The following is a 23141-nucleotide window of genomic DNA, read 5'->3' on the forward strand; positions in this document are numbered from 1 at the left end:
CTAATAGAATAAGACACCTTCTTCATGAACGTATTCCCACCCTGTGATCCAGCAGGCGGCTCCAGGATGAAAGGATTCACCTTCTTGTGGGGAGGGTGATGGAGCCAATCCCATCTGCATCAGGGAGAACATACGGTTCACCTCTGAATGAGTCGCCAGCTGGCACCTCCCACTGCTCCCAGGACACATTCCAAGTTTTGGTCTGCCCCTGGGCTTGAATCCAGAGCCCTCCACTTCTCAGCCCAGTCCCCTACAGACAGCTATCCCCACCCCACCTTTTCATAATATTTCTAATAATGCCTCATGAAGCATTTGTAACTTATGTCATTTTCCTTTTCTTTTTTTCTTGATTTTTGAGCATTGCTAAAACTCTTTTGGTGATAAAGTTTGGCTGGAAACATGCTTTAGACTTTCATTTAGCAGGGTAGATAATAAAGATGCTGAACTGACACTTTTTTAAAATCTTTTATAAGACACTGTCTGCAGCTCTCATGTACACAAAATGAACACAAGAGAGTCAATGACAAAAAACAAAATGAAAATTCACTCAAAGTCCAAAGTAGTGGCTTTTCTATCAAAAGATGATACATTAGAAAAAGTAATTTTTAGCAAGCGAACGGGCTCTTGGAGCAGATGAAGCGCCGTGAATAAGTACACGCCGTGTTACTCCAACCATCTAAAAATGAGAGAAAACAAAATTAAGACAAATTCATGCTGCTTCCTGTTTTCACAGGAAACTCATAAAGTCACAGTGAAAATGAACGTTTCAGTCACATCGTCTCCTGAAGTGTGGTAACAGTTGTACTTACAGGTGCTGTATAAGAACATGCAGGGGTTGCTGACAGAGGAGTACTGCAAGTACCAGTTGGTATAATAGAAACCTTCATTATTGATCCACAGCCAACGGCCCTGACACACAAAAACAATCCATCTTAGATCGATCTGATGGACATTCAGAACCACCTTAACAACCAGCTGGACTTCAGTCTCAGTTCTGGACTGTGTGACCAGATATTCATCAGTTAGTACCTGCAAGTAAAAGCCCCCCAACCACGCAGTTGAATGGCTAGCAGTTTTTGTCATCTGCTGCAGGAAGCTGTACTCTCTGGGGCTGCTGACTGAGGCCAGGTGAGCACCCAAACTGTTGCAGTGATCCTATTGGACAGAACACAAGCAAAGGTTGAATGCCAAAACAGGAACACCCTGGAATTTAGTGAAATTTCTCATCCTTCAAAAATGATGGCACCAATCTGACTCAGCCACCAACACTTTGAGTAAGTACAAAACACGAGTAAAGCAGTATTATAGTAGCAGTAGTAGTAGAAGTAGAAGTACCTTAGCACTGTACCAGTTCATGGGAGAATTGACAAAGATGTAGCATTGATAGTTGTGAGTGAACCAGCCGTCTGGACAGAAGTTAAAACGAGCTGCAGAGAAAAGGCTGAGTTTATTTTGTTGGACTGCTTTTCCAGCTGTCACAGCATAAACATCTGCTCAAATCACAGCTACTTGTATCCTCCCAGCTGTGAGGGACTACAGATACAACACAAGAGCAAACCAGGTTGTTTTATTTCATGATTCCTACCATTTCTGGAAGCAGGATCAGATTCTTCATCCTCCTCTTCTTGCAGCATCTTTGACTCCTTCTCAGCACCATCAGCACCTCCGTTCTCATCTTCGCTCACTACCTCCTCGGCAGGTGCAGCAGCCATTTGTTCCTCCACTGGTTGTGGGTTTGATCCTGCTAGCATCTCTGTGAATATATTAACCCTTCTGTTGTCCTCATGTTCTGTATACACCCGTTGTCTTCGGGGTCAAAATGACCCGTCTTCACTAAACCCTCAATATAAGCAGCTTAATTAAATTTTAAACACCAAATTTCATCTTGCTTGAAGAAACAACTTGTCATTCACCACAAAATGTGTTAATACCTGAGTTTTCCCTCTTCACTTGTATTTCTACAGCTTAAGAAAAGGAAAAAATGTGCAAAAAGGAGTTTTGAATGCATTTTTAATCATCCCAATGACTCAGTTTCTGTCTTCTTTTTTTCAGTGAACAATTTAAGACAATGTACAAAAATATGAAAAATATGAAATATGAAAAATAACATAACCCATTCAATTATTTAGCACATGTAGGGCAGTATGGAAGTGCACAGCTTCTGCAGATATATTTCTTACACTTGCAGCACACAGTATGTGGTTTACAGTCCTTCTTTTGAGGGCAAAACTGACATCTCTTCCTCTTACTTGGCCCAGCTGGGGAAGTGGCTGTGGTAGCTGGATCCTCAGGTTGATCAGGAGCTCCTGCACTCTGAATAGCTTTTACAACTGCTGCTGAGGCTTCTGTGCGGGGGACATGCTTCCTTCTTTCAATGAGTGGAGTTACAAGTGCCTTTCCTAGCTGCTCCAGGAACAACCTCCTCTTGTTATACTTACGAGACATCCAGTTTGGGTTGGTCTCTCTCCAAATCACGAAGGCATTGTAGGAGGAAACATCAATGATGTTGTGGAAGATGACCAGGGGCCAGCGGGCAGTCATCCTTCTGCAGCTGTATGTTCCAATCACCTTATCTAGGTTGTCCACACCTCCTTTGTTGCGGTTGTAGTCCAGGATAATGACTGGCTTCTGAACATCTGACATTGTCTGTAGAGACAATGTCCCGGGCATGAGAGACAGCATACCTTGTGGGTCCTGGGGTCATCTTTATGACGTTTTCTTCTGCATGCCTGCCGTGTTGGTCATATTCTGTTGAGGACCATGTTATTTTGCCATTTTTTGAAAGGAAAGTCTCTCTTTCAGCTTCAGGGTTTTCTTCTTCTTCGGAAGACGATTCATCATGCTCTGGATTGTATTCCTCCCCATCTTCTTCTTCTGATAAATCCTCCACTTCCTCTTCTGAATCAGAGCTGTCTTGTTGGACATCTGTAAAAATCAGCTCTAGAGCCTCTTCAGCATTGTAACGTGCACTCATGGTCGTAGCAGAGAGAGAACCCAGGGTCCTGTCATCTGCAGCACCTTTATATTCTCTCTGCAGTCTGCGGGAACACCACCTCTCTTTTGTTGTTTACGTCTGCTACTGATTGAGCTGAGACACATCTAAAACACTATGACATTCTGTGGTATGTAAATAACTCTGTGACCTTGATTTCTACTCTATTTGCCTCACGGGTCATTTTGACCCGAAGACCACATTTGTACTTTTTTTTGTACAGCTTACATGGAAATGTGAATAAAAGCAACATTTCACTTTTTCAACTGTTGGAGCCAATTGAGGAAAAGTCATAGAATTTCAAGTTAAAAAAATATCGTTTAGGGGATTTTTTGGGGGTTTTTAAGGCAGTGGCGGGTCATTTTGACCCGAGGTCAACAGAAGGGTTAAAGAGGTCAGAGGTCAGATCCACATCTGAATGCCTGGTTGGATAAAAGCAAACATCTTGAACAACCACCTGGAGACTTTTCTTCAACTTCTGCTGGAGCTGCATACACAAAGAACAAAGATTACTGTTAATCATCCTGTGTATGTGCGTGTGTGTGCGTGTGTGTGTGTCAGACCTGCCAGGGCAGCACACAGCAGGACCGAGAGGACCAGCACAGTCTTCATGGTGATGATGAGCAGGTCGTTCTGTGTTGAGATGAAGAATCAGGTATGAGCTGAGTGATTGTTGCAGCTCTTTATATCCACATTGAGCGGCACGTGGGCGTGTTCATGTTTGACCCTGCTGCTGCTGTTGTTTGTCCTAGAATCACGCTGCTTTATTGGTGTAATAACCACAAACTTGTACTGACCCTTTGATAATCAATCTGAGTCATTCTATTCTCCCATGAGCTGTTGAAGACCCTCCCTATTGTGAGGGTGATGTTTGGTCACCCGCGCTGTTCGTTTACTAGACTCAGATCAACCACGCAAACAACAGGAGGCCTTGCAAGGGAGAGCTGACGAGCAGTTCAAGCTTCCTCTCTCAACTCCTATCTCTACGACTTCCTCGTGTCCTTGAACATGATACCTCCCAGTGCTGGGTACATAACAGCTACAATACTTGAGTCAAACACTCATACATTCTTTTTGATTAAACTTTCTAAATCTACTTACTATACTTACTATAGCATTGAAACGATAATAGTAATAACAACAATAATTCTTCTCACATTTCCCTCCTGTTTATCGTTAAATGCGTCTAGATTCTCTTTGTCAGTATTACATCATTTCATTTCATGAAATTTAAATGCATTACGTGATTTTCCTAGAAACACATTTCTTACACTCAGAGTTCAACGTGGGTACAGCTTAAGACATCTCAAACATTTCATTTACATCGTGCATCACATTTGTCCATTCTTCTTCTGATTCCTCTTCATCGTTGTCCAGTAGAGATCGTTCTTCCACCACAATTAGGAAGAACAACTTCATTTCCTTTTAGATCCTCTTCACAGGTTCCGACGGGGTTCAGCCGTTGCTGGACCTATACAGGCCGTCAGCCGTTTACGGAGAGTCCGCCACTGCTCCCTCGCCTTCACCTGGAAGAATTTTCTGTTTCTTACAATGGGAAAGGTGTATCCACGACAGTTTCCCGTCCACTCGAACTGCAGTCTTTGTGGTCAGCTGTACTTGATAAGGACCTTCCCATCTAGGCGTGTTCCACCTCTTCCGCACAAACTTCTTCACCCACACGTAGTCGCCCGGTTGAATGGGTTCCTGGGGGGTGGAATCTGTGGAAGACACAGGACTAGACAGAACATTTACTGTATTCACACATCGGTTAAGTAACACTTTTTTCAGATAATCTGCTATTGTTTCCTCAACATGTTTTAGCTCATTTGTTGTTGCAAAGTATGGTAGGCAATAAGGCCGCCCATATAATGCTTCAAAAGTTGTGATGCCTGTTTTCTTGTGTGGTGTTATGTGCATCCATAATTTCACCAGGTCGAGACAAAACATCCAGTTCTTTCCTGTCTCATCCATACATTTCTTCAGTCTGTTCTTAATAGTACCGTTGACTCTTTCAACTAATCCTGCACTCTGGGGGTGGTATGCGCAGTGATTCTTCAAATCAATGTCCAAAGTTACTCCTACAGTTTTCACTATCTCATTTACAAAATGGCTTCCATTGTCGCTCCAGATGACCTTCGGGATGCCAAACCTGGGAATGATCTCTCTACATAAAACTTTTGCTACTGTCAGTGCATCTGCTTTTGCTGTGGGGAAAATTTCTACCCACCTAGTAAATCCATCTAACACTACTAGACAATATTGTTTACCTTCACATGGTGTTAGCTGAATAAAATCTAGAAAAACTGTGTGAAATGGATGATTTGGTAATGGTGTAGTGCCTGCAGGGGCCTTAAGGGCTCCCTGTGGGCTGTGTTTTACACAAATAGCACATTGTGAACAAAATTTTTTTGAGTAGGTATGAAATCCTATAGTATAATAATGTTCATTAACCATCTGTACCATCCCTCCTGTTGAGACATGGCATGGCCCATGGCTCACTAATGCTGCCCATTTATGCATATTCCGGGGAAGGATTGGCTTGTTTCCTATGGTTAATAGTCCTTTGTCATCCAGTTTGGCTCCTCGCTTCTTCCACGTGGCCTTTTCCTTTTCTGGAGCACTTTGTTGCATTTCCTTTAGAATATCATTATCTGCAGGTTCTAAGGTAAATGATTCTTCATTATCAAGAAGTGTGTTGTTATTTGCTGCAGCCTTTGCGGCTCTGTCAGCAAAGGCATTGCCTTGTGAGACTGCGTCTGTGTTGTTAGTGTGTGCAGTGCATTTACATACAGCTATTTTACGTGGCTGCTGTATTGCAGCTAATAACTTTTTTAACAGTTCTGCATGCATGACCGGTTTGCCGGTCGACGTTTTCATCCCTCTTAAATTCCATTGTTGAGCAAACACAAACAGCGTGGAAAAAGCATATTGACTATCTGTATAAATGGTAACATCTTGTCCTTTGCTTAGTTCACAGGCACGTGTGAGTGCGACGAGTTCTGCAGCTTGAGCAGAATAGGAGGAGGGAAGTGATTTCGCCTCCACCACCTCGGTTGCTGTAACTACTGCATAGGCAGTTCTAGTGCGTCCACAGTCATCCTTTCTCGATGATCCATCCACAAATAGTGTCTGTCCTGTAGTCAACGCGACATCACTGAGATCTGGTCGCGGCAGGACCTTGGTGGAGACCTCATCCAAGCAGTTGTGCTGGTGTCCCTCTTCTGCGGTGGGTAGCAGCGTCGCTGGGTTTAAGGTCGTACAGCGACGAATCGTCAGATTCGGCTGAGACAGCAACACTGCCATGCAGGAAAGATGATGTGCTGGCGACAGGAATGCTATCTTACTTTGTAGCAGCAGTATTAATACTGCATGTGGAACTAGCAAAGTTAGCTCATGATATAGCACCACTCCTGCGGAGGCTTTTACTGCCTCAGATGCTGCCACCACTGCTTTAACGCATGGCGGAAGTGCACAAACTACGGGATCTAGCTTGTGGGAGTAGTAGGCCACTGGCTGCCTCTTATCTCCGTGCTTCTGCAACAAAACTGAAGTCATAAAATTACCTTTGCAATCTACGACCTGCTCAAAAGGCTTCTGATAGTCTGGCAGCTTTAACACTCCAGCACCTACAAGGGCCTGTTTTATGTGTGTAAATGCTTCTTCAGCTTCAGGGGTCCAAGTTAACACATCAGTCATTGCTAAGGGATTATCATACATCAATGCTTGTAAAGGGGCAGTTATTTTAGCATAATCTAAGATCCATGATCTGCAAAAATTCACTAGTCCTAAGAATGACATCATCTGCTTCTCTTACCCACAGATTAACCATTCTATCTACAGACCACATCCCTTCGGCTGTGGTACGAATCATCAACTGAAGCTGAGAGATAAGATCTCTTCCTAACAGATTTACGGGACATGTGGTGGAGATCACGAAAGGGGCTTTAAGTGTGATTCCACTTACAGGGTCACAAACATCTACAGGAACTGACATTCTTTCTTTAGTTATGAGACCATTTGCTGATCTCACAAAAATCTGTGTAGAAGTTGGTGTCAGGGCTATTGGATCTCTAATTACTGATTTACCTGCGCCCGTGTCTACTAAGAATGTTAAAGAATTGCCTAACACGGTCAGTTGTATTTCTGGTTTGCCTTCAGCAAACAGGAAGATGGTTTCTAAGTCTAAAACATCTTCTAAGTCATCTTTTTCAAATTGGTCAAATTTTGTGCCCTGATTTGTTTTAATTTTTGTGACATCTTTTTCCGGTTCTAGTCATAGCTGAGGTGGATTAGAACCTTGCTGCTGTCCTCTATTGTATCTCTGGTCACGTTGTTTCTTTCTGCAATCACGTTCCCAGTGTCCATAATTTTTACAATAATGACACTGATCTTTTTCACTGAAATTGCCTCCTCCTCCCCTTCCGCCTCGGCCTCGCCCACGTCCTCGGCCTCGGCTTGGGAGAGGGTTGGCATTGAAAAACATGCCTGTTGATTGATTCTTACTTTTTTGGCATTGTCTTTCAGCATGCATAGCATGTTGTTCATAGCGGTTTAGGTTACAAGTTCCGAAATCAACTAATTGTCTCTCTACCCAGGTTTTTATCTCTGATTTTGATCCCCCACGTATAGCTTGCTTTAACTGCTGTTGGTAGGGACCTTCTGGTTCTTCCGCATACGGAATTCCACTATTTTTTCGGAACACATCTTTCATTCTCATGCTATAGTCTTCAAAACTTTCGTCAGTCTTTTGTCTCGTGGCCGTAATGGCGCTGTAGTCAGCTCGTCTGGTAAAAACAGTTCGCATGCGCTCGTACAGTCTGTCAAGTCTGTCATTTAGTTCTTGGCTGCCAGGCTGCCATGGTTGTTGAGTGACTGGATCCACTGGGACCCAATCTCCTCTAACAGTGCCCCATTTCTTGCCATTAACGCACATGAGGACTTGCTGGGTTTCAGTATGGTAACTTCTTTTAATTTTATAATATTGCCTGGCCTGTCTAAGTTACCATCCCAATCGAACTTAGTCATCCACAGCTGAACATATGAGCATGAACCTGGATATTTGTCTTCCATGTGTTTACATGATGCTGGAATTTCGAATTCAGCACCTTTTGTGGAATGTTGGTTGCCCATGTTTGCACTTTATTTATCAGTTTTTTATGTACTTGAGTGGAGACGCCTGATCTCCCGACTGAACAACCCTCAATCCATACAGGATATCTAGTTCAGTCCCTCCGCCGTGGCCTTATAACCCCTCTTTTTTAATCAGGAGAGTATACACCAAGCTTCTACCTCCGAGGAGGCGGGTGTATCTTGCCTCTGCTTCTCTCCTGATGACCAGGCAGGTAATACCGCGGTATATTCCGTGTAGCGCTTTTTTGTGTCTTATACTCACTCCGTTGCTTCTATGGTTTCTCTCTGAGTTGTTTTAGTGCCTTCTTCCCGTCACTGGAGATGGTCGCCCTGGGAGGGACGAAGACCGGCCTTCCGTCAACTCGTGATGAAAGGTCTTTCACTTCGGACGTCCTTTTGACTCCGGCTGCGCGCAGACTTCGGCGTTCGGTCGTCCCACGGCGCTCCTCTCCAGGTCTTGGGATCCGGCTCGAAGGACCAATTTTTGTGAGGGTGATGTTTGGTCACCCGCGCTGTTCGTTTACTAGACTCAGATCAACCACGCAAACAACAGGAGGCCTTGCAAGGGAGAGCTGACGAGCAGTTCAAGCTTCCTCTCTCAACTCCTATCTCTACGACTTCCTCGTGTCCTTGAACATGATACCTCCCAGTGCTGGGTACATAACAGCTACAATACTTGAGTCAAACACTCATACATTCTTTTTGATTAAACATTCTAAATCTACTTACTATACTTACTATAGCATTGAAACGATAATAGTAATAACAACAATAATTCTTCTCACACTATTCACCTAATGAATCTATAATACGACATGAAAACTTAGTGAGAACACAGAAATCTCACATCCATTGCTCAGATCAAAGTGGAACCAAATAATGTTGTGGTTAAATACATCATATATGTATTTCTACTGCTAGATAGAGCTCTCCTCCGAATTCCTCAGGTGTGAAAAAGTGAAATGTGCCTTTTAGGTCAGATTTACACCTCTCACGGTATGTGGCTATGGTGACCGTTCAAAGGTTTGGATTATGTGAGTACAGTTAGAGACTAAAGACTAAAGTGCATTTATGGTTACAGGAAGTTTACTTCGGATTAGATAACAGGAAAGAAAAACTGAGTCAATGTTCAACAAACAGAAGGAATAAATCAGATTTTACTTTCAGTTTAACCACTAATAAAACCATCTTGTTATTTTGATCTGTTGCATAATTTTCTTTGTACACCTTATCGTAAATTTACTTTTATTACTTGTATCTGTTCATCTATTTTAACCCCAATTTTTTTTTTAAAAGTGACTTTAATAAATAAACATTTATTTAGGTATTTTTTTAGGTCTTCTATTAATCTAGTTGTGATCACTAATTTTAACTTCCAAGTTTGATTAACTATGGTCTGTTATTTCAATATTTCATTTATCTGTGTTACAGTGCTGAAAACAGACTGAAGTTCGCCTTCTGGGCTCTTGTTTGATACCTTATAAGTACGTAAATCAGGTTGTAAATCCTTAAGCAGAGTAGGTTGTTGTTTGTGAACCACCTGCACAGAGAAGCCACTCTTTTGTTGATAATGTGACAAATTAGCCTGTTTAAACAAGATTTTATTGCTCACAAATTCAATATCTTTCTGACACGTTTCTTCTCAGTGACTTTTGCCCTTTGCAAACAGAAATATCACTTTTATAGCTTTTTCAGCCTGGCCTTTAGGCTCTTTTATCTGACATTTACCACGTGCACTGATCCAGTAGAGATATAATCTATGTAAACTAAGTTTTTATTTTGTCCCATGTGTTGCCGAAGAACTTTATAGTCCCCTAATAATGTATGGCCGAGACGAAAACTTTACAACAACATCGAGGTGAATATCACATCTACCAGAGCCACATCAAAGTAGAACCAATTACTGTGTACAAATGTGTTTCAGATAAAGTCTTACACCAAGCTCAACATTTTCCTGCTGTAAAAAAAAATGAATGGAGAAGAGTGAAATGTATCTTTTATGTCAGACTCACTAGACTAGACAATTGGAGTAATGGGTTCAAACCAAAATGAACTCTTGTAAAAGTAATTAAGTCTTTCGAGTTTAATTGCACTTCAAGAAGACAGTTGCTCAGTCACACCTGTGGTTTTGATGTGCGACAGTAGCCAGTCAGCAGAAAAGTGTGTTAAGAACAGTGCTTTTATTTATTTATTCATCTTAATTTTATGGAATAAGGTAGTTTATAATAACTGGGTTTCTATTTCTTTACTCTGAACAAAAGAACTAATCAGATCATTCGTATTTAATCAATTAACTTGTTATTGAAAGACTCAAGTTCACTTTCTGAGAACTTGTTTAATACCTCATGAGTACCGGTAAGTAATTTAGATTGTAAGTCTCCAAGTACAGTGATTTGTGAATTGTGTTTTATTTTTGCGCAGTACACCTGCAGTACACCTACTTAATCAGCAGTATCAGTTTAACCACATGTCAGAACAGCCTCTCTTCCCAGCTGAAGAGATGATCTAGTGATCTAGTTTAGAAACTGAACATAATACCCATAACACCTCAACAGCAACAACTCTCTGACAATAATCCCAAATTGTGCATTTTTAGTTCGCATATAAAAATTGTATATGCTCAAATATCAACCTGACTGAATCATGTCAGTAAATCAAATGCTTGGAACATGAACCAGTTGGGTGGTTCATTCAGGCAATGAAGCACCGCTACTTCATATTCAGGTTCTTTATTGTCCCACACGGGGAAATTTACAGTGCAACAACAGCAAGAGCACGCAGAGAAAAATAAGATAAAATCAAATAGAATAGAATTTGGAATATACAAAGAGGATGTATATTTACAAAAATCCAGGTAAATGGATACTCGGCCCCTGCAAACCTGTACATAGTACAGAGGGTGAATACAATATACATATCAGAATATATAATATTCAGATTGTGCTAGCGGGCATTATGTTTATTGTGCAGTCTGACAGCAGCCGGCAGGAAAGATACCTGCGATACCTCTCCTTCACACAGCGAGGGTGGAGTTCACTGAATGAGCTGCCCAATGCTGCCAGGGTGTCCTGTAGGGGGTGGGACGTGTTGTTCAAAATGGATGACAGCTTAGCCATCATCCTCCCGTTCATCCTCCTCCATCATAAACCCTCATGAGAAGCCCTGTGATCCGATGCTGGGGTCAAGGGCACCTAGCATCCCTTCACAGCGCTGCATCTGGCAAGCAATGACAGGCTCAATAGTCGACGTGGCCTGCAGTATAACCCTTGGCGCATTGAGCTTAACTGTTTCACCTTTGATGAGGGGCTGCTGTGGTCAAACTTCACCAAAGTTCATCTTTTACCCTTAAAACAAAAATCAACCACTGCACTGAGATCCTGATCTTATCATTTTTCACACATCAACAATTTTCTTTTTCAACTTTATCCTAAATTTGCTTTATTGCTTGTATTTGTTAATCTGTTTTTACTTTTATTGTTCTGAGACTTTTATATTTATTATTGTGTCTCTTGTTAAGCTTGTGGTCACACATGATCATCCAAAGGTTGGATTTGACGTATTTATGATCTATTATTTCATTGTTTTAGTGCCAGTAAAGTCAGCCCTCATTTATCTCTGTTGTAGTGCAGACTGAAGTTCATTCTCCGGGCTAAGTCACTAAATCACAGATGTTTTTCTGCTGTTGCTTTGTGCTCATTAATCAATTAATCAGCATTTGAAATTACTTCTCTGTGACTATTGTGGGATGAGGTTCAAACTGGTGATTATGAATTCTAGTCAGCTGACTTTTTAGTTACTCCGTATTTTATCTTAATTTGTTGTACTTGTATACAGTACAACAATAAAGCTTATAATTAGTAGGTTTCATTTTCTTAAATTAACGAATCACACACATTCAGTTTATTTTTACTCTTACTTAACAAAACAAGAAACTAAATCATTAAAGTTTAATCAGTTAACTTTCTCTTGATGGAACTGCACCTTTCAAGGCTTTGAACTACATGATACAGTACCATTATTAACATAAATCATTTTACAGTTAAGACTAAAGTACACCTTTGGTTTCAGGAAGTCTCCTTTGGATTATGCAACAGATCTGTTGCGTGCAAAGATGGTCGACAATGACTAGGAAAAATTAATCAGTGAAAAGTGCAGATTCAGACAAAACAAGCCGTTTCTTCGTGCCTTTGAAAGACAATCTGTGAAGAAGCCACCCCTTTTTAAAATTTGGTTCCTTGGTACCTTCATTTTAAGCCAATCCCCAAAGAGATACCCTCCCTCTTGAAGCGGCAGGCAGGTCAAAACTTATAGTCCCTTGACAGTAACGTAGTTGAAATCCAGACAAAATTCAGCATCCACAATATTTGTTGTGATACACATAGATACACAAACAAACATGAGGCTCTGCTTCATGACAAGATCAAATTAACATGTTTATCTTGGGGGTTAAACTGAAAGTAAATCTAAATGATTATTTTTCTTTGCTAAACTTTGATTCTGTTTTTTCTCTGTTATCTAATCCTTACCTCAATCTTCTGTTTTACTTTTACATATTTTTCAATCACCACTTCTCACACATCAACAATTTTGATTTTTGACTGTATCCTGTTCACTGGTGGTCTGATTAAATCAAGAAATCAAGAAACCTTGAGCAGGACCAGGCTCATGTAGGGGGACCCTCCTGCTGATGGCCGGCTGGGTAGAGAGAGGAGAGGGGGGAGGACAGGTAGCGGATAGAATGGAGAGGAGAGGAGAGGAGAGGAGAGGAGAGGAGAGGAGAGGAGAGGAGAGGAGAGGAGAGGAGAGGAGAGGAAACCATGACCCAGTGGGGTGACAGAGGCCTGTCAGGTGATCATGTTTCTGGGCCCCGGCAACCTTGGCCTATAACAGCATAGCGACGATGTTAACCCTGACCTTGTAGGTCAAAAGAAGGGTTTTAAAAATCATTGTAAATTTAACGGGCAGCCAATGAAGAGATGCCAGTACAGGAGTTATGTGGTCTCTTTTGTCAATACATTTTGGATCACCTAGAGGCTTAAAGAGTTGTGTGGACACCGTGATAATAAAGAATTACAATAGTCGAGCTTGGAAGTAACAAATGCATGGACTAAGTTTTCAGCATCATGCCGCGTCAGTAGTTTCCTGATCATTGCGATGTTTCTCAGGTGAAAAAAAGCACTTCTAGAGACTAATGTAATGTGTGAGTTGAAGAAGAGATTTTGATCAAAAGTTACTCCAAGATTCCGCACAGAGAGACTATGTTAATGATATACCATCTAGAGTAATCATGTGATCTAATATATCCCTGAGAGGTTCAGGACCAAACACCATGACCTCAGTTTTTCCTGAGTTAAGGAGGAGGAAATTTGAAGACATCCAGGACTTTATGTTTTTAAGACAGGTCTGGAGCTTCACTAACTTCTCTGTCTCCTCTGGTTTCATGGATAAATAAAGCTGGGTGTCATCAGCATAACAATGAACATTTATCCCATGCTGCCGAATAATGTTCCCTAAGGGAAGCATATACAAGGTGAAAAGGATTGGTCAAAGTACAGAACCTTGTGGAACTCCATGGCTAACCCTACTGTATGAAGAGGGAACACCATGGACATGAGCAAACTGGTATCTATCAGATAAATACGATCTAAACCAGTCTAGTGCTGTCCCTTTAATCCCAATCACATGTTCCAGTCTCTGTAACAGGATGCTGTGATCAACTGTATCAAAAGCAGCACTGAGGTCCAGCATAACCAGCATAGAGACCAGTCCATGATCTGAAGCTATAAGAAGATCATTAGTAACTTTAAGAAGTGCCATTTCTGTGCTGTGATGAGCTCTAAAGCCTGACTGAAACATCTCAAACAGGCTGTTCCTCTGCAGGTGCTCCATTAACTGAGTCACCACCACCTTCTCAAGAATTTTAGAGATAAAAGGAAGGTTGGATATTGGCATGTAATTTGCTAAGACATCAGGATCCAGTGATTTTTTTTAAGCAACTGCTTAATCACTGCCACCTTGTAGGACCGGGGTACATAACCTGTCACTAAAGAACAACTGATCTGGTCCAGGATAGAGCTGCCTATCACTGGTAAAACATCCTTCAACAGGTGTGTTGGGATAGGATCTAAGAGAGACACGTGGTCGACTTGGATTTCTGAATCAGCAATGATGCCTCAGAAAAATATATAGGAGTGAAGGAGTTTAAGGGCTCGTTGGAGAACCTGTATGTTCCCACAGTCAGCACATCTGGTGATGGTCCAGTTGTTGGGATGGCCTGGTTAGCTTTTTCTCTGATAGCTAGAACTTTATCAGTGAAAAAGCTCATGAAGTCTTCACCACTAAGGGAAGAAGGGATACGTGGATCTAAAACACTGACTCTTGGTTAATTTGGCCACAGTGCTGAAAAGAAACCTGGGGTTGTTCTTATTTTCCTCAATTAAAGAAGATAAATAAGCTGTTCTAGCCTTACGGAGGGCCTTTTTGTAAACTAATAGACAGTCTTTCCAGGCTACATGATAGCTGTCTATTTTACAAGAATGCCACTTCCTTTCCAGTCTTCGCACTTTCTGCTTGAGGGTCCTGATATGTGAATTATACCAAGGGGCACACCTCCTCTGATTTACTATTTTCTTTTTCAGGGGGGCAACAGAATCAAGCGTGATTCTCAGTGAGGTTGCTGCACCTTCAGCAATAGAGTCAGCCTCAGCAGGGCTAAGATTATAATGACTGATCCCTGGGGAAACACACGGTGGTCCTGGGATCAGCACAGGGATCACTTCCTTAAACTTAGCTACAGCATTATCTGAAAGACATCTGCTATAGTAAGACTGTGCTCTGAGCATAGAAGAATCCTTAATCATAAATGTAAAAGTGATCAAAGAATGATCTGACAGGAGTGGGTTCTGAGGGAACACTGATACATGTTCTACCTCAACACCATAAGTCATAACTAGATCTAGGGTGTGGTTGAAGCTATGAGTTGGTTGGTTTATCTGCTGGAGAAAACCAACTGAAATGAAATGAAGCCATTTCTAAAGCTGTCATTTACAACGTCTACATGGATATTAAAGTCTCCAATGATAATGACTTTGTCCGTTCGAAGGACCAAGTCAGATAAGAAATCAGAGAACTCAGAAAGGAACTCTGAATGTGGCCCAGCAGGGGGCCGATATACAACTACAAACAAAAGTGGCTTTTCTGTCTTCCAGCTCAGATGGGTGATGCCAAGAGTCAGACTTTCAAATGAACTGGAGCCATATTTTGGTCGAGGACTAATTAATAACTTGGAGTGATAGATTGCTGCCACTCCCCCTCCTCGACCAGTAAAACGAGGAATGTGATAATTAAGTTGGGTAGGAGGAGTAGATTCGTTTAAGCTAACATACTCCTTCTCCTGAAGCCAGGTCTCAGTAAGACAAAATAAATCAATGTGATGATCCACTATCAGGTCGTGCACTAACAGGGATTTACACAAAAGAGATCTAATATTTAACAGTCCACATTTAATTGTGATATTAGTTCCTCCAACTTGTGCTTTGGTATTAATTTTAATAAGATTATGGTGATTGACCGCTCCCTTGCTCTGTGCTTGGTAAACTTTTAACCGTGGAACAGAGACTACCTCTATAGTGTTAAATATTATTATTGGTGGATGAGGGTTCTATGGAAGCAGCAGAGAGGTGTGTAAGACTACAACTCTGCATCCTGGTCTGGACCCTGGGTTGTCAGGTACTTTGGGTCTAATAAAATTAGCCAAATTACTATAAATGAGAGAGGCACCATCTCGTGTGGGATGGACACCGTCTCTCCTAATCAGACCAGGTTTTCCCCAAAAAGTGCTCCAATTGTCTATAAAGGCCACCTGGTTTTCGGGGCACCACCGTGACAACCAGCGACGAAGCGACGACATGCGGCTAAACATTTCATCGTTGGTCAGATTGGGGAGGGGACCAGAGAATGCCATGGAGTCCGACATCGTTTTTGCGTAGTTGCACACCGACTCTATGTTAATTCTGGTGACCTCCGACTGACGAAGCCGGGTGTCGTTTGCTCCGACGTGAATAATAACTTTACCAAATTTATGTTTACTTCCTGCCAGGAGCTTTAGATTGGCTTCTACGTCGCCCGCTCTGGCCCCCGGAATGCACTTGACTATGGTCGCTGGAGTCAGCTTCACGTAGCACAAAACAGAGTCGCCAATTACCAGGGTCGGTTTCTCAGCGGGTGTCAATCAATCAATCAATCTTTATTTATATAGCGTCTTATACAATCAAAATTGTTTCAAGGCGCTTTCCAGAATCCCAGGGCCTGACCCCAGACAAGCAACAGTGGCAAGGAAAAACTCCCCTTTAACAGGAAGAAACCTTGAGCAGGACCAGGCTCATGTAGGGGGACCCTCCTGCTGATGGCCGGCTGGGTAAAGAGAGAGGAGAAGAGGGAGGACAGGTAGAGGATAGGATAGGTAGGAGAGGAGAGGGGTAGAGGAGAGGAGAAGTAGAGTGAAGGGGAGGTAGTAGAGTGAAGGGGAGGTGTGTTGCCGAGTGGGGAAAAACGGTTAGCCACGGAAAGTGGTGGTGGTGCACCGTGGGCCTTTGGTTTGGGCTATGCTTCCTGTGAACCGTCACCCAGCCGCCCTGGCTAGCCGGCTGCTCGGCTGCTGCCGGGGAACCGCTAGCTGTAGCTATGCTAGGCGGCTCCGTAGCAGCTAGCTTCTCCTGGCTACCTGATGCAGCTCCAGCTAAGCTGCGGAACCGCGTCTCAATCTCACTGAGTCTCGCCTCCATAGCCGTAAATAAACTACACTTTCTGCACCTAGTCCCTTTATTAAAGGAGGCAGAGGAGTAACTAAACATTTCACATGCTGAACAGACAAAGACACCGGATGAAACAGAGGCCTAGCTCCATCCTACCTGGAGGAGCTAGTGACACCATACCAGCCCAATAGGCTGCTCCGCTCTCAGAATGCTGGTCTACTTGTGGTTCCCAGAGTCTCTAGGAGTAGAATGGGGGGCCGAGCATTTAGCTAACAGGCCCCCCTGCTATGGAACCAGCTCCCTGTCCAGGTACGGGAGGCTGACTCCATCTCTACTTTTAAGATCAGACTAAAAAACTACCACTTTGAAAAAGCTTATTGTTACTTATTCTGTAGTTCCAGTTACTATTATAGACAGACAAATTATCATACTTAGGGGGTCGTCTAATCGTTAGGTTAACATCTTAGCTATGCTGCTATAGGCCAAGGCTACCGGGTTCTGGAAACATGATCACCTGACAGGCCTCTGTCACCCCCCCACTGGGTCATGGTTTCCTCTCCTCTCCTTTCCTCCTCATCAAGCAGACTAGTTATACTGATTCTTGTGTAGTTTTTCTGCCCCCCCCCCCCCCCCCCCCCTTCGGAGCCGCCTTCGGAGCTGCATGATGACCTCCGGCCCTGCTGACCCACTCGGCCGACGGCTTGTATAAATAGTGTATTTTTGTATGTGTTTCTGTGCCCGTCCTCTCCTCTCATCTCCTCTCCTCTCCTCTCCTCTCCTCTCCTCTCCTCTCCTCTCCTCTCCTCTCCTCTCCTCTCCATTCTATCCTCTGCCTGTCCTCCCCCCTCTCCTCTCTCTCTATCAGCTGGCCATCAGCAAGAGGGTCCCCCTACATGAGCCTGGCCCTGCTCAAGGTTTCTTCCTGTTAAAGGGGAGTTTTTCCTTGACACCGTTGCTTGTCTGGGGTTAGGCCCTGGGATTCTGGAAAGCGCCTTGAAACAATTTTGATTGTAAAAGACGCTATACAAATAAAGATTGATTTGATTTGATTTGATGCAACTGGGCTGAGCCCAGCTATCCCCATCTGAGAGGCAGCAAAGTGCAGGGTTTGTCTGTACTGTGGACACTCCGGCCACATAATCTCCTCCTGCCATTGCCATTGCAATCACAAGACTCCCCTCACCATCACTCCTGCATGTGCTGATGAGATTAGTCTTTTGGTCCTATCCATCCATCTCATACTCCCAGGTAGTCTCTTTTGGTCACAACTCTCTTACTCTAAGCTTTCTGGTTGATTCCAACTCAGATGACTGGCAAGGTGACTAGTCAAGGTAACTCACTGTTTTGTTCCTCTTCTTGTCATATCTGAGAATTCCACTCTTTCTCATTGGATCATCTTCCACTCCTGTTGTCCTCACCTCACCCTGGTTGGCGCTCCACAACCCCCAATTTGATTGGTTGGCCAGTAAAGTCATAGCCAACCTCACACAACTATAAGTTGATCGTTTTCAGCTCAAGTGTCATCTTAGACCTCAGAAGCATTCCCTTTCTGTGCCCTGGAACCCTGGCATCTTCATTTATTTGGATTTTAAAATAAACCTTTAAAGATTTATTTCTGCTTTTGTTTGCACTCTGGCATCCAAGCAAATGTAAAAGAGAACAGATTTGACATATTTATGGTTTATGATTTGATTATTTTAGTGCTAGTAAAGTCTGCCCTCATTTAACGGTATCTGTGTTGACGACTGAAGTTGAGCTGAGCTGTTGTTGAATACCACGTAACAAAATAATTCAGATTTGTAAATCTTCAAACAGTGAGTTCTAAACCACCTTTGCTTAATGATAATATTTGTTTAAATAATAAGGTGAGAAATAACATCTGACTCAAACAAACATTAATGTGAGGATGTGCAGCTGAGGCTTTTACAGACGCGCACAGAAGTTAATAGACCCACTTTGACTTGAGGCCACGGTTTCTGGGACAACAGGGGTTATCACAACTGGACAACAATGACTCAGGGCAGGTGTGGCAGGAGATCAAGCACCTGAGAAGCCACAGGGGCCACCAATCACCAATCATGTCTAAGCCCAGTTCAAGACATCCACATCTGCATGCCTGGTACCCTGCCAACTTTCCAACTCATAACACAGGTGTAGAGCAGCTGGTAGGGATCCTGAGGGGGATGCCCTGCCACATGCTAAGTTCTCCTACTGTCTGAAGGCAGTAACCGTCATCCCAGTCCCCAAGAGAACGTCAGACCTGAATGACTACATACCAGTAGCACTGACGTCTGTGGTCATGAAGTGCTCTGAAATGCTTGTTATTTACCACATGCACAGCTTGCAGGGCAAACCGGAGAATGCCATTGCCACTCATCTTCACATGACCCTGAACCATGTAGAAGTCCCAGGTACCCAAGTCAGGATGTTGTTTGTTGCTTACAGCTCAGCAGTTAACACCATCAGCCCTGACATCCTTCTGGAGAAGCTGATTGATTTGAACATATCCCCCTCATTGTGTTCCTGGATGAGAGTGACCAACTGTCCACAGCTTGTGGAGCTAGGTCAGCTCCACTCCTATACCCTGAGTCCCCTCCTCTATGGCATCTACACATACAAGTGCTCCTGCAGTCACCCTTCAAACTGCATCATCAAGTTTGACAATTACACCATTGGCGTCAGCCTGATTCCAGGAGGTGATGACTCTACCGACCCTACAGAGAGGAGAGATAGGAGCTTGCAGACTGGTGCAGCAGTGCAACAACCTGGAGTTGAACACCACATAGACAAAAGACATGGTCCTGGATTTCAGAATGCAGGGAGGAGACCATGCCCCTTTCCCTATCAATAGGGTGAGTAGAAAGAGTGTGTCTTCCTTCAAGTTCCTAGGGTCACACATCTCTTAGGTCCTCAACTGGAAGACCAACACCAGCATCAATGCTGGTCAAAAAGGCCCACGGAGACTTCACCTCTTTGAGTTGTGAGAACGAACCACCCGGAGAAGATGCTGCAGGGGTCCTATCAGGCCATCAGTGCTAACGTACTGTGTGATTATCTGGTTTTCTGCCTGCTCTGCTGTTGACAGGAGGGCATTGCAGTGAAACACCAGGTCTGTTGAGAAGATCATCAGCTCCCCTATACAACCCCTTGAAATGATTGCCAACTTCAGCTTCATCAGCACAGCAAAGATCTCGGGAAAAAAAAATCATACCACGATGTTGGTACTGTGTCTGTTTAGCCATTTGCCATCAGGAAAGAGGTTCCAGTCCCATAGGTGTGGGACAAACAGTCTAAGAGACCGGACAAAGAGATAAAGCACTTAAATGAGAAAAAGTGTGAAAAAAGTTGCAGATAAGAAAATGGTTCTTAAATGGTTGGTAGCAGTACCAGAGAATTCATATAAAGAATACCCTTGCGAGAAAAATGGAACAGTTGAACAGTTAATGAATTCATGCACCTGTTGGTATCCAGGCATGGTGAGAAAGATCACAGCATGTTGGTGATGGTAGAATTAAAAATATAAGTAAAAGATAAGTTTATCCCTGACAAGGTTGTGACTACACTCCTAAACTGAATAATGTCAGTTTTGGAGTGTATGTTCAGCCTCTTGTTAGGTGTTACAAACGTTAAACGTGGCCACATTGGTACAGTTTTTAACGTAAAACATAGGTGTGGGAGATGTGGAGGGGAACACCTGTATAGGGAATGTGGGAAAAACAGCCTACTTAAATGTTGCTTAAGCTTATGGAGGGTGTGTGATGTGAAAGCAGAATGCATTTTTAACCTTTTCCCATTTTTGACAAATTACTGATTTGCCACTACACAGGATTATATTAATATTTATTCTTCCGTTTATTTTTTTTTTCATTTTTTACTTATTTTACTCTTTTTTTAATTGATTTAACATCTTTGAGACTCTTTTTTTCTCTTTTATTTCAATTTGGAGATTTTTTTGATGATTAGTCAGATAGCTTTTGATTATTGCTTTGGCTCAGTGCATTGATTCATTGTTAATGACTGCACAAAACTTAAAATATTTTGAGAAAAATTGATATTCATCCACTGTGGCTTTGTGCTCATTTTGCAATAAATCAGCATTTGCAAGTATAAACAATTATTGTCTTGTTTGGTGTCCTACAGTGAAGTTTGCATCAATTTGCACATCTTCCTGACAGAGTTTGTATCAGTTACTTTTACCCCTTTGTAAACAGAAATTTTACCTGAATATCTTTAAAATCCACAGCTCATCTAATCTCATCTTCTTGCTGCTTTATGCTGCTTACTGCTTTATCCCTTTTAGGGTCATGGGGACACAATGGGCGAAGGTAGGGTGCACCCCTGGATGAGTCACCAGTTCATTGCAGGGCCTTATTAGAGCAATTTGGGATTGGTACCTTAGTCAGTAGTACCACAGCAGTGATCAGAATGTGTTCAGGCACCATCCCCTAAGGCCTTCCATGTTTTGTCTGCACTGTGGCTCAATCCAAGAACCCTCTGTTTCTCAGCCCACTCCCCAAGAGACTGAGAACCTAATACAAATACTGGTGAGCTAATCAGGTTCTAACCAAAATTTGAACCCTTGTGGTATCCAGATATTGTTATGTTGATGACACCCTGTTGTTGGGTTTTTCCTAGGTACCATTGCTGCTAATACTCTTTTGGTGTTAAAAGGCAACCAGAAAATATTTAGAAATACTGTTCATTTACGAGGATAGATCATAAATTGCTTAACAGACCCTTTTTTGGTACATTCTTTTCTCTTATTAAAAACTGCAGTCATGTACAAAAACTAACACAAAAAAAGAAATTCAATAACAAAGAACTGTAATTCAACCAGACAATAAATCAGTGTCGCTGCTATCAATAGCAGACACATGAGAACAAATGCTTAACAACTGAATGGGGTCTAAGAGCAGATGAAGCGCAGAGCAGAAGAACACTGGGTGTTCTTCCCAAACCATCTAAAAATTATGGAGAGTAGACAATATCAAGACAAATTTATGTTACTTCCTGTTTTTACAGGACACTCAGACCAGTTAAATCAGGAAGAAACTTTTCAGTCTTATCGTCTCCTAAAGTGATGTAAACAGTTGCATTTGCATGAGGTCCGTAAAAAAACATGCAGGGGTGGCTAACAGAGGGGGACTGAAAGTACCAGTTGGTGTAAAAGAAACTGTCATTGTTCATCCACAGCCACCGGCTCTGACACACAACAAAACATCCTAAATACAGTGTATTTTTGTATGTGTTTCTGTGCTCTGTGCCCGTCCTCTCCTCTCCTCTCCTCTCCTCTCCTCTCCTCTCCTCTCCTCTCCTCTGCTCTCCATTCTATCCTCTCCTCTCCTCTCCTCCTCTCCTCTCCTCTCCTCTCCTCTCCTCTCCTCTCCTCTCCTCTCCTCTCCTCTCCTCTCCTCTCCTCTCCTCTCCTCTACCTGTCCTCCCCCCTCTCCTCTCTCTCTACCCAGCTGGCCATCAGCAGGAGGGTCCCCCTACACGAGCCTGGTCCTGCTTAAGGTTTCTTCCTGTTAAAGGGGAGTTTTTCCTTGCCACTCTCGCTTGGGGTCAGGCGTTGGGATTCTGGAAAGCGCCTTGAAACAATTTTGATTGTAAAATATAAATAAAGATTTATATAATATGAAATAAAGATTGATTTGATTTGATTTGATTTGATCCACCTAATGGACATTTACTCTGTCTGAACAACCTGCTGAACTTCAGCCTCAGAAAGGGCACTGTGTGACAAAATGCAGTATTTATCAATTGGTACCTGCAGGTATAAACATCCCAACCATGCAATGGTCTCGCAGGTTGTCTTTGTCTAATTCCACATGGGATTTCTTACCTTTTGCAAATGATGGCACTAATCTGACTAAGCTGATGGTAGTCAATGAGGTAGTGCACAGCATGAAATGAGCAGTTTCATAGTAGCAGTAGTAGTAGTAATAACTTAGCACTGTACCAGTTCATGGGAGAGTTGTCTCAATTCCTGAAAGCTTTTCCTCTCCGTTCCATAACCACTACAAACTTGTATAGCTCTTGGATAGCTCATGGAACAGGTGTACAAAGTGTTGGATCAATATATTTAAAAAAACCCTTTATCTTCATTTGAACCCAGTAGATTAGCTGAGCTATTCTGCTGTACACTCCTGGTTTGTTGGGACACCCGCACCCCAGCTTATGACCCCCGCCAGCCTCCAGTCCCCAGTAGCTGTCTCACCTACCAGGGGTCCATTGCTGTCTTCCTGGAATTAAATCAGTTGATGATT

The 23141-nt window shown here is 42.7% G+C and overlaps 1 protein-coding gene across 1 annotated transcript in view; it reads right to left on the bottom strand.

Annotated features, from left to right (window-relative positions):
• Window positions 1-452: 452 nt before the first annotated feature.
• Window positions 453-23141, bottom strand: part of LOC101062219 (ladderlectin-like) — a 32587-nt gene continuing 9898 nt past the window's right edge. The window contains exons 3-9 of the mRNA XM_029839297.1: window positions 3556-3589; window positions 3450-3479; window positions 1586-1753; window positions 1336-1427; window positions 1030-1155; window positions 810-909; window positions 453-676 (exon numbers count right to left, since the gene is read on the bottom strand). Of these exons, the coding sequence (XP_029695157.1) occupies window positions 606-676; window positions 810-909; window positions 1030-1155; window positions 1336-1427; window positions 1586-1753; window positions 3450-3479; window positions 3556-3589 (621 nt within the window). The 3' untranslated portion in view covers window positions 453-605. The remainder of the gene's footprint in view (window positions 677-809; window positions 910-1029; window positions 1156-1335; window positions 1428-1585; window positions 1754-3449; window positions 3480-3555; window positions 3590-23141) is intronic.

The sequence above is a fragment of the Takifugu rubripes genome, chromosome 7 (genome assembly GCF_901000725.2).
Source record: "Takifugu rubripes chromosome 7, fTakRub1.2, whole genome shotgun sequence".
NCBI lineage: Eukaryota > Metazoa > Chordata > Actinopteri > Tetraodontiformes > Tetraodontidae > Takifugu > Takifugu rubripes.